Source organism: Sceloporus occidentalis, unplaced genomic scaffold (genome assembly GCF_023333645.1).
Source record: "Sceloporus occidentalis isolate IW3139 unplaced genomic scaffold, rSceOcc1.0.p SCAF_21, whole genome shotgun sequence".
Classification (NCBI taxonomy): Eukaryota; Metazoa; Chordata; class Lepidosauria; order Squamata; family Phrynosomatidae; genus Sceloporus; species Sceloporus occidentalis.
Window position 1 is genome coordinate 4,055,512 of NW_028317001.1, and position 10,450 is coordinate 4,065,961.

Genomic DNA, 10,450 nt, shown 5'->3' on the forward strand with positions numbered 1-10,450 from the left:
CATTAACAGCAGGGCACGGGGCACCCTCCGTCGGGGGAAACTGTTCTGACGCCTTTCCGCTCTTTAATGGGACACGCGGTTATTTACCAAAGCGAACCGAGAGGAGACAGGAAAATAAGCATTGACGTGGTTTTTTTTTAAATAATAATAATAAAACAACAAGTTGTCGCGTATTTGTAAACATCATTAATCACGGATTAGCAGATGGTAATGTTAATTGCACCTGTGAAAGTAACAAGACCTCAAGGTTGATTACATTTACAGACGCCGATTATCGTTCCGGTGCGGCGAGAGGATCCCAAACGTCGCCCAAAAGGTATTTAGCCGGAAGAGTCCGAGGAGGAGCAAGAGAGGAGAGGAAAGAAGAGGGTGATTAATAATAATAATAATAATAATAATAATAATAATAATAATAATGTTTATTTATAATGCCCATTTCACCAAAGGGTGATACCTTTGAACATATACAATCAAAAGCGAAGGCTTGAATCTATGGATACAGAGGGCCCACTGTGATGATGATGTACAATAACATCCCAAATCCACAAAACAATGATTGTCAGCCCTCCATATCCATGGATTCTTTACCCATAGATTCAAGCATCCGCAGCTTGAAAACATTCCACATATATATATATATATATACACACACACATACATTGTTTTTTGCTATCTTATATATAAGACACTGTTTTACTACCCATTGGATTTAGTGGGACTTGAACATCTGAAGATTTCGGGGGTCCTGGAACCAAACCAATGCAGATACCAAGGGAACTATCGTACCTTTATTCGATCAACCAAAGTGAACAAAATACACGATGCAAGCTTTTGAAGCTCCACTGGTTTCTTCATCAGGCCAAGGTGGCTTCCAAGGACACCTTATACTTTGTTAAGACGTCAAGTCACACTCTCTCAGCCTCAGAGGATGGCCAGGGCAAGCCTCCTCTGCAGAAATGTTGCCAAGAAAACCCCGCTTTAGGATTGCCATAAACCCACCGCAGTCACATCCTAATCTGGTTGGCACTTCCAGAGCCCTTTCAAGGTTTTGTACCGTATGACAAGCTTCTTGAATCTGAATCTATGCAAAGAGTGCCAAAAAGGAAACGACTAATAGGATTTCAGAAACATCGCTATGCAGGCTGGAGAAAAGCCAGTCTAGGAATCAAATCATTCCGTCCTCCAAATGGGACCATGGCACTGGGGTCACCGGAAAACCCATTCCTCCGCTCAACCGAATGAAAGAGAATATCATCTCGACCCATGCCTTCCGTTTCGGTCGAGGGAACAACTGGACCCCGTAAAAATGGAAAAGCAATCACGGCGAGTGATCAAGACAAGATGGAAACCTTCGCCTTCGGAAAGGTATTCCATTTTTAGGGCTGTCGTGTTACGGGGCACAAGGGGAATACACCGAGAGCCAGATCTAGACACCGACGATATAGAAATGTGTCTTATTCTCATCTCCACCGAGGAGCGATGTTGTAACGTCTTGCGATAACCTATTTTATTTGGCTTTTTTCCTCCCCAAACGGAGCAAAACCAAAGCATGGATTGCCACTGCCATCTAGAGTCCAATGCTTCTTCTTTCCCTTCCAGAAATAAAACAGGGATAAATCTCACACCACGGTGTTAATATTCTTTCCTAACTCATAAGGCTGCATCCACACTGCAGAAATAATCCGGTTTGGCACCGCTTTCCTTGCCCTGGCTCAGTGCAAAGGAGTTCTCGAATGTGTAGTTTGTGAGATATATAGCCTTCTTGACCGGAGAGTGTCCAGTGCCACAACAAACTACAAATCCCAGGAATTCGCAGGATGGATCCATGGCAATGAAAGTCGTGTCAAATCGGATTATTTCTACAGTGCAGATGCAGCCTATATTAACAAGAGGCTAGAGAGCAACTTGCAGAGGGAATGTCTTTGCACTTCACTAGCAGAGTATCTTGATACCTCTGATATTTACAGAAGGATATGTAAAGTTATGTAATGTATACTGTGATAAGAGGATTCTGCCCAATACATTTTTTCTCATGTCTAGGAAAACTGCCTTCAATTCATACAGATATTTCGTCTGCATCCCTTAGAAATGGGAGAGCTTCATGGTGCTTTCGATTTCTGGGCGCATATCGAATGCAAAATAATCCCTGCAAAGAGAAGAAAAGAAAAGAAAGATGATCAGTTTAATGTTCTCAAGCATTTTTTCTTTCTTTCTCAAATGCAAAATGCGCTAAAGGCATGGCTGGTGGCAAAGGTGGCACTTCTTACCCGCTGCAACAGAGACATTTAAGGATTCGATCCCAGGTTCCAGCTCTCTCCCTGGAGAGATAGTGAGCATCCTTTGACACAAGCTGCTTGTTTCCGGAGAAAGCCCACGGCCCTCATTTCCTGCAGAGGCAAAAATCCTCTTTTTAATCCTGAATTTAATCCTAAATCCTAAACTATTCTGTCGGAGACAGCTCTAGTGCCACAATCAACTACAATTCCCAGATTCCCTAGCACTGAGCCAGGGCAGTTAAAGTGGTCTCAAACTGGATTATTTCTGCAGTGCGTTTTGGACCTAAGTCGCATGAGCAACTCTCCTGTCTCCTCGGGGGTCTTGACTCACCATTAGAGAACTACAAGTCTAAACCCAATTTTAGTCCAATTTACTCTAATGCACTAAATCCAGCAGATTCACCCAAGTATTGATTGACTGAGTCTTCCTCATTCAGTGGGCCTCCTCCAGTTTATACTAACCAGATCTAGCCCTAAAATTGCAAAATCAAAGCAGAGGTCTTGCATCACAGATTTGGCTATGAACACCTAACTACGCATTGTGCCTTGCCAGACAGTTTACGTACCCAACACCAAGATGGTCGGCTTCGTCCAGCGGAAATCTAAGCAGCTCTCAACAGGGATGCCCTCTGGGTCCTTGGCGTGGGCAACCGTGCCCAACACTTCCCAGCCTTCTTCGGATTTCGTCTTTTATTGGGAGAAAAAGAGAGAGGTTAGGAAGGGAGGAAGGAAGAGAGAGAGGGGGAGAGAGAAAGGGAGAGAGGGAGGGGGAAAAGAGGAAGAAAGAAAGAAAGAAAGGGCAGAAGGCAGGGAGGGAGGGAAGGAAGGAAGAAGAGAAGGAGGGAGGGAGGGAGGAAAGAAGGGAGGGAGGGAGGAAGAGAGCAAGGGAGGGAAAGAGGAAGGAAGGAAAGAAGGAAGGGAGGGAGGGAGGAAGAGAGCGAGGAAGGGAAAGAGGGTAGGAGGGAGGGAGGGAGGGAAAGAGAGGGAGGAAGGAAGGAAAGAAGGAAGGGAGGGGGGAGGAAGAGAGGGAAAGAGAGGGAGGGAGGGAGGGAGGGAGGGGAAGGAGGGAAGGAAGGAAGAAGAGAGGGAGGGAGGGAGGAAAGAAGGGAGGGAGGGAGGAAGAGAGCGAGGGAGGGAGGGAGGGAAAGGAAGGAAGGAAGGAAGGAAGAAGAGACGGAGGGAGGGAGGAAGAGAGCGAGGAAGGGAAAGAGGGTAGGAGGGAGGGAGGGAGGGAGGGAAAGAGAGGGAGGAAGGAAGGAAAGAAGGAAGGAAGGGAGGGAGGGAGGGAGGGAGGAACAGAGCGAGGGAGGGAGGGAAAGAGAGGAAGGAAGGAAGGAAGGAAGGAAGGAAGGAAGGAAGGAGGGAGGGAGTCGAAGGCAGGAAAGAAGGAGGAAGGGAAGGGAAGGGAGGAAGGAAGGAAATGGGGAAATATATTTGGAAATATTTTTTGTAAATATCATTGGTTCTGGGAGAGGTAAAACGTTGCAGCCGGTTGGCACCACATTTGGCTTTTATCTCTCTGGTAAATTGTTCTGGAGTTCCTGATCATCCAGAGAATTCTTGCAGGAAGGTTTTTTTTCCAATAGGCTGGGCACCTTGTTTTAAAGAACGACACTTCCTGGGACACAATTCTCTACACTTAGGAAAGAGGAAAGCTCTATGGAATCATAAAAAAGGGCATGCTGCCCGCTCCTGGCTCTGGTCAGACCTCTCATCCAAAAGAAAGCCAATTTAGCGTGGATGCCACCATAGCCGCCCAGACATCGGACTCCATCCACCTCCTTGAATGGACCCACGAAAGCAACTCTTACGCCCGATGCTCTGTATTTATGCTCCCAGTTCATCCCTCGACCACCCAGTTAATGACCGTAATCCATTTCTGCAAAATGGAAAGCGAAAAAGGAGAGGATGGAAACCTTGGCACTCGCCCTCTCTCATTTTTCTGAAAAATCGGCACTTTTTCAGGCTGGAACGCCACTGGAATTTATTGCCCGCCAAGCCGCAGAGGTTAAGCCGGCCAATGTGGACCCAATTAAAGGGAACGCCTCGGCGGCCCAAACGTTCATAAATTGCACTTTATATCGGAGCGGAAGCGACGGGCACGGATGTTTCAATTAAGTCGAGGAGCTCTTTTTTTATGGGCTCTTTATGATGTCTGTCCTCAAATGGAAAGCTGGCACAGAGTCCCCCATAATCCACAGATTGCAGGGCAGATGGGTCATTGCATTTGGACAGCAAAACACACTCGCCAAAGATATCCTGGGGACTTGTTCGTTCTTTAGTGGGACGTTGTTAAAAGTCCATACTGGGGTGCATTTACACTGTAGAAATAATGCAGTTTGACTCCACTTTCAGTGCTGTTGCTCCATCTTATGGTATCCTAGGGTTTGTAGTATTACAGGAACCAGGTTGAGGTTGATGTAGTGATTTGAGCATTGGATGACGACTCTAGAAACCACAGTTTCAATCCTGGCTCAACCATGCAAACCTAGTAGGTGACTTTAGGCAAGTCACACTCTCTCAGCCTCAAGGGAAGGCAAGGGCAAATCCCCTCTGAACAAACCTTGCCATGAAAACCCCATTATAGGGCTACCTTCGCATCGCCGTAAGTCAGAAATGACTTGAAGGCAAGCAGCAACAGTAACAAAGGTCTTTAGCCTTCTTCTGCAAATCCCAGGATTCAATAGGATGGAGCCATGGTGTCAAACTGCATTATTTTTACAGTGCAGATGCAACTGATAAAGCCTTAAAATTCGATGAGCAAACGCTCATCCGATACATTTGGTCCATTTCAAATTGTGCTTTCATGTACTTTGTGTTTGCATCTGTATCGTGAAGTAGGGATTTCTCCTAGGCAAGGAATACTCAGAGGTCGGTTTTGCCAGCTCTTTCCTCCGAAATAGAGCGAACAGCACTTGGGATTCCTTGGAGGGGGGTCTCCCTTCCAAGTACTAACCAGGGCTAAATCTGCTTAGCTTCCAAGATCAGATGGGATCTGGTGCCTTTAAAGCATTGGGGCCTTTACTTCTTGCTTAAACCTCCAAGGAGAAAAGAAATGCCAGCTATTTTCAATGTACTCTGCAATGCTGCCATCCTGTGACCAAAAAATGCAGAGCAGCCTTCAGCAGCCAAGGAGAAGATAAAAGGCAATCCACTCAAGAGATCCCTGATCCCTCCAGATCAGAACTGTCTACGCTCTGGAGGCAGTTCTGTTGTGTGCCTTCAAGTCGTTTCCAGCTTATGATAACCCTAAGGCCAAAGTTTGGTTCCCAGTTCACCCATTAAACCCACTGGGTGACTTTGGACAAGTCACACTCTCTCAGCCTCAGGGGAAGGCCATGGCAAACCCCCTCTGGATAAATCTTGCCAAGATAACTCCATGGATGGAGTACCCTTAGGTTGAAGTCGACTTGACCTCAACCTAAGGGAGTCATGGTGGATCACAACAAAGGTGCACATCGTACACAATCGGCATCTCAGGATGATGGGTATTATCACCAGCAAAGGCATTACTGTACCTTAAGAAACCCTTGCAGATCGTCGGTGCTGAACACATCTAAGACTTCCATGGCTCCAGAGCTGGCTTTGCTGACCACCGGAGTCAGGGGGCAGCTGCGAACAAAAACGGAATTACAAAGGTTTAAAGACAAAACAAAATTTCCAAGAAGGCTGGTGTAGTGGTCCATTTTGAAGCAGGGTCCCTTCAAAATGAGTCCCAAAATGGGACACTTAGATGTCAATAGGAATCTCCAGGTCCTCCAGTGCAACTCTACGGTCAACATCTGCCAGAGGTTGATCACAGAATCAGGCTGGAGGACCTACAAATGCATAAAGGTTTTCTCTAGGAAGTTCTAGGTCCTCCAATACAATTCTATGGCCAACATCTGGCAGAGATTGATCACAGGATCATGTTGAAGGACCTACAAATGCCTGAAGGTTTTCTCTAGGAAGTTCTAGGTCCTCCAACGCAACTCTATGGCCAACATCTGGCAGAGATCGATCATAGGATCATGTTGGAGGACCTACACAGGCCTAGAGAAGTGTTTTCTCTAGGAAGTTCTAGGTCCTCCAACACAACTCTATGGCCAACATCTGCCAGACGCTGATCATGGAATCATACTGGAGGAGCTACAAATGCCTAGAGCAGTGTTTTCTCTAGGAGGTTCTAGGTCCTCCAACACAACCCTATGGTCAACATCTGGCAGAGATTGATCACAGGATCATGTTGGAGGACCTACACATGCCTAGAGAAGTGTTTTCTCTAGGAGGTTCTAGGTCCTCCAGCACAACTCTATGGTGAACATCTGCCAGACGCTGATCATGGAATCATGCTGGAGGAGCTACCAATGCCTAGAGCAGTGTTTTCCATAGGGACCTCTAGGTTCTCCAGCACAACTCTCTGGCCAACTTGCTGGAAGACCTACAGAGAACATATTGTGTTCTGACCTGTTCTTTCGACTCATGACAATGCCATCGACGCCCAGGAAGTGAGCCGAGCGCAGGACCGCCCCCAGGTTCATGGGGTCTTGGATCCCCTCCAACGCGAGCCAAAGGACCTGTGCAGTCTCCTCGACGGGGACTCTCTCGCCTTCCTGAGACATCCCTTCTTGCCAGCCCACGGGTCGAAGGCGCGTCGCTTCCAAACAAACCCCTTGATGGACCCCACCGTGGCAAAGGTAGTCCAGCACCTTCCTCTGAACCACTTTCACGGGGATCCCGCGTTCCTCGGCTTGCCGATAGAAAGCGTCGGATGCGGGCGACGTGCCACTTGGGGTGGACTTGAGGAAGAGCTGGAAAAAGGTCCTCTTGGACCGCGCCAGGGCTAAGGAACATGGTGCGATCCCAAACAAGATCTCCGACCCTTTGGTCCTTTGGATGGGAAAAGGAGTTTTAGGGACGCTCCTTTTCTTACGGGGGAAATCATCGTCTCGCAAACGCCGGAATTCCTCCAGATTGGGTGGCGCAGTTTGGGCGCGGAATTTGCGCCAGAATTGACTGGGAAGGGTCTCCTCTTCTGGGCATTTATGGAATGACTTTAAAGGGTCCCCTTCTTCATCAACCGTTGCCTTTACGCGACTATCAGCCCGCGGTCGCCTCGTTCTTCTCGCCGTCTCCACATTCTTCGTCGACAGGGGCTTCCCCAGAGTCGCAAAACACCTGGCCGTCTTGAAAGCGTTGTCGCAATCCACAAGGAACGACAACTTCGCCGCTTCCCCGGCGCTGCGTTTCAAGGCCTGGAGGAGCGGTTCCATTTTCAACATCCGCCTCCCTTTATTTCCACCTTAGGAACGGCTGTGAGTTGCGACGTATAGCTTCGTTGCGGTTTGATGTTGCGCGACGTCGGGTCATTTCTGACTTCCAGTGAAGTCCCTATTTTGGGGGGAAAGAGAAAAGCAAGACATAAATTTTCGAACTAAATAATAACAAAGAAAATAAACAAAATAATAACAAAGTTGCCTTGCTTTCTATTAATTGTTTAAAATAAGTACATTTAAAATAAACAAGTTAAAACATTTTAAATTTAATATGTGTGTGTGTATATATATGTGTATATATATATATATATATATAACTTGCTTTCACCTTAAAAAGAGCTTTGTCCAAGCCAAGGATTAGGGAGACTCAACCTGTATTACCATTATTATTATTACCATTATTAATAGTTATTATTATTATTATTATTATTATTATTAGTGATGGCAATAACAATAGCAATAGCAGTAGCATTTCCCTCTGGATGCATTATATTCATTCACAATCCCTCTCCTTGTTCCCTGGGTTCAAGAATGGCACCTATCTCCCCATTGCCTTCCATTATAGAGCAAACCTACCTTCCCATCCACGTGGGCTGCATTCTTAGAGTCAAACCGGAAGTGCCCTCTACCATAGAGGAGAAAGAGACAGAGAGGCTGTGCCTTTGTTCTGCAGCGCCACCTGCTGGGCGGGGTGTTGAACTGCATGCTTCATTCCTGCAAAACTATTTCTGAATTGGAGGAGAAGTGCTAGTGTTGTGTTGAGTTGTGTTGTGTTTTGTTGGGCCATTTTGTTAGACAGGAAGAAGAGGGAGGAGGAGGAAGGCAAGGATAACTCCAATGGCTCCATTGACCTTTTTTCTTTCTTTTTGCAAAGGTGCATTGAACTTTCATAGAGTCATGGATTTGGAAGATGCCCAAATGTGCCATTCCCTGCCTCTTCTATCTTCTCCCTTCTGCATTCATCCTTTGCCTTTGCTATTTGCATGACATACAGGTCTGCCCTTCGGCTGTCATCGTAAAGTGGCTCCGTCAATCCACTTTTTGGCATTTTCTTCCAGGGAACTACGTGTGAAAGTGATCTGGGAGTCCAAGTAGACCATAAGTTGAACATGAGTCAACAATGTGATGCAGCAGCTAACAAGGCCAATGCGATTTTAGGCTGCATCAATAGAAGTATAGTGTCTAGGTCAAGAGAAGTAATAGTGCCACTATATTCTGCTTTGTTCAGGCCCCAGCTGGGATAATATTGTGTCCAGTTCTGGGCACCACAATTCAAAAAGGATGTTGAGAAACTGGAGTGTACACAAAAGAGGATGACTAAAGTGATGCATGATTTGGAAACCATGCCCTATGAGGAATGACTTAGGGAGGTGAGGATGTTTAGCCCAGAGAAGAGAAGGTTAAGAAGTGATATGACAGCCCTGTTTAAATACTTGAAGGGATGTCATATTTAGGAGGGAGCAAGCTTGTTTTCTGCTGCTCCAGAGAACAAGACCCAATGGAGCAATGGATGCAAATGGCATGAAAAGAGATTCCAGCTCAACATTAGGAGGAACCTCCAGAGAGTAAGGGCTGTTCAACAGTGGAACACACTCCCTCTGAGTCTCCTTTTTGGAGGTCTTTAAGCAGAGGCTGGATGGCCATCTCTCAATGGGGATGCTTTGATTGAGAGTTCCTGCATGGCAGAATGGGGTTGGACTGGATCAGGGCCCTTTTTGGGGTCTCTTCCAACTCTATGATTCTATGATCTTACTTCCAAATGTCCCGATTTGCAAGGAAACGGTGCAAAGGAACCAGCCGCCTTCCCACTTTTTCCACTGCCTTTAAAACGTCCCGGTTCCGATCTCCTCCTCCCGCTTTCCCTTCCGCTCTTTTCAGTCGCCGCAAACTGAGAAATCAAAGTGCAAAAGCCGTTTTGCGCTCCGTTGTCTCCGCAGGAGGACCATTGCGCCTTTCCCATTGGCCTTCCCCATTGACAATTTTCGCCATCTTAATAATAATCTTAGTTATTTATACCCCGCTCTAATGTTGCTTGGACGCAATGGTCCCGGTTTGTACCTATAAAAGGTTGACTGCGACCTACATCTTACTATATAACTTCTACATCCCACCGTTTCTCTCCAAGTCCTCAAGGTTGGCTGAAAAGATGGTGACTTTATAGGGCTTTTATGGGGCAGATTGGGCAAGTTGCTTTTAAATGGATTTAGTATATACCTGTGGCCTGCATCCATCCTCTTTCCAAGGTTTCAATCTAAAACCACCTTTCTGCCCCCACATCCCTATGTTCCAAAACAGAGACGAATAAAATATCCCTTCTGGACATCTTTTTGGCAGCCCAAAATGTCCGATTTAACCCCAAACACCCCATTGATTTCACTGTGGGTTGTTTTGGTTTAAAAAATGCCTTCCGTCTGCATAAAACATCAGGCTCCTTATGGGATCAAGAGGCCATTCTCAGTCCAAAAAACTAAAGGGGAATGGCCCCTTTTGGGTCTATGGGGTCCATCCAGAGGCCAATGCGTTCCCCTACCAAACTTTGACATTAACCACCCATGTTCTTAAAATTCGCCTTAATCTGGAGACGTTCTTTGGAAGGGAATTCAGGGTTATGGAAGATAGAGAGAAATCACAGGTGCAACCCAGTTCTCTCCCCTTTTTGCATCTTTTAAAACCCCGCCAAGCGACAGCGATTGTCCCAAGATCATCCCATAGCAATCTAGTTTCAGGCCTCTTGTAAAGGACTTGCAACCTTTCAGAAGCTGCTCTAAGACATTTTGAGCTCAGGACAGCAACCAGGGTCTAAATAAAAGCAACTAACAAACAGGGATAACAATATCCCTGGTTTTCGGAGACAACCCCGCGCCCTCCGAACCGCGTCCCGCCGGCGTAGAAACGTGCACACTTTCCGTTGTACTATGC

The 10,450-nt window shown here is 46.5% G+C and overlaps 1 protein-coding gene across 1 annotated transcript; it reads right to left on the bottom strand.

The window, feature by feature from the left end:
- Nucleotides 1–436: 436 nt before the first annotated feature.
- On the bottom strand, nucleotides 437–7,642 carry MRM1 (mitochondrial rRNA methyltransferase 1). Its single transcript, XM_089483938.1, has 5 exons — nucleotides 6,723–7,642; nucleotides 5,795–5,888; nucleotides 2,843–2,963; nucleotides 2,268–2,387; nucleotides 437–2,146 (listed from the first exon to the last, which is right to left on the bottom strand). The coding sequence occupies exons 1-5, from the start codon at nucleotides 7,535–7,537 to the stop codon at nucleotides 2,100–2,102; spliced, it is 1,197 nt and encodes a 398-aa protein (XP_089340064.1). The 5' UTR covers nucleotides 7,538–7,642; the 3' UTR covers nucleotides 437–2,099.
- Nucleotides 7,643–10,450: the final 2,808 nt, after the last annotated feature.

Coding starts and splice junctions, on each gene's coding strand:
- MRM1 (XM_089483938.1), bottom strand. CDS start 7,537: ATGTTGAAAATGGAACCGCTCCTCCAGGCCTTGAAACGCAGCGCCGGG. Junction 2,964..5,794: donor ATCTGCAAGGGTTTCTTAAG/GTACAGTAATGC, acceptor TCCCAATAAAAG/ACGAAATCCGAAGAAGGCTG. Junction 2,388..2,842: donor GCCGACCATCTTGGTGTTGG/GTACGTAAACTG, acceptor TTGCCTCTGCAG/GAAATGAGGGCCGTGGGCTT.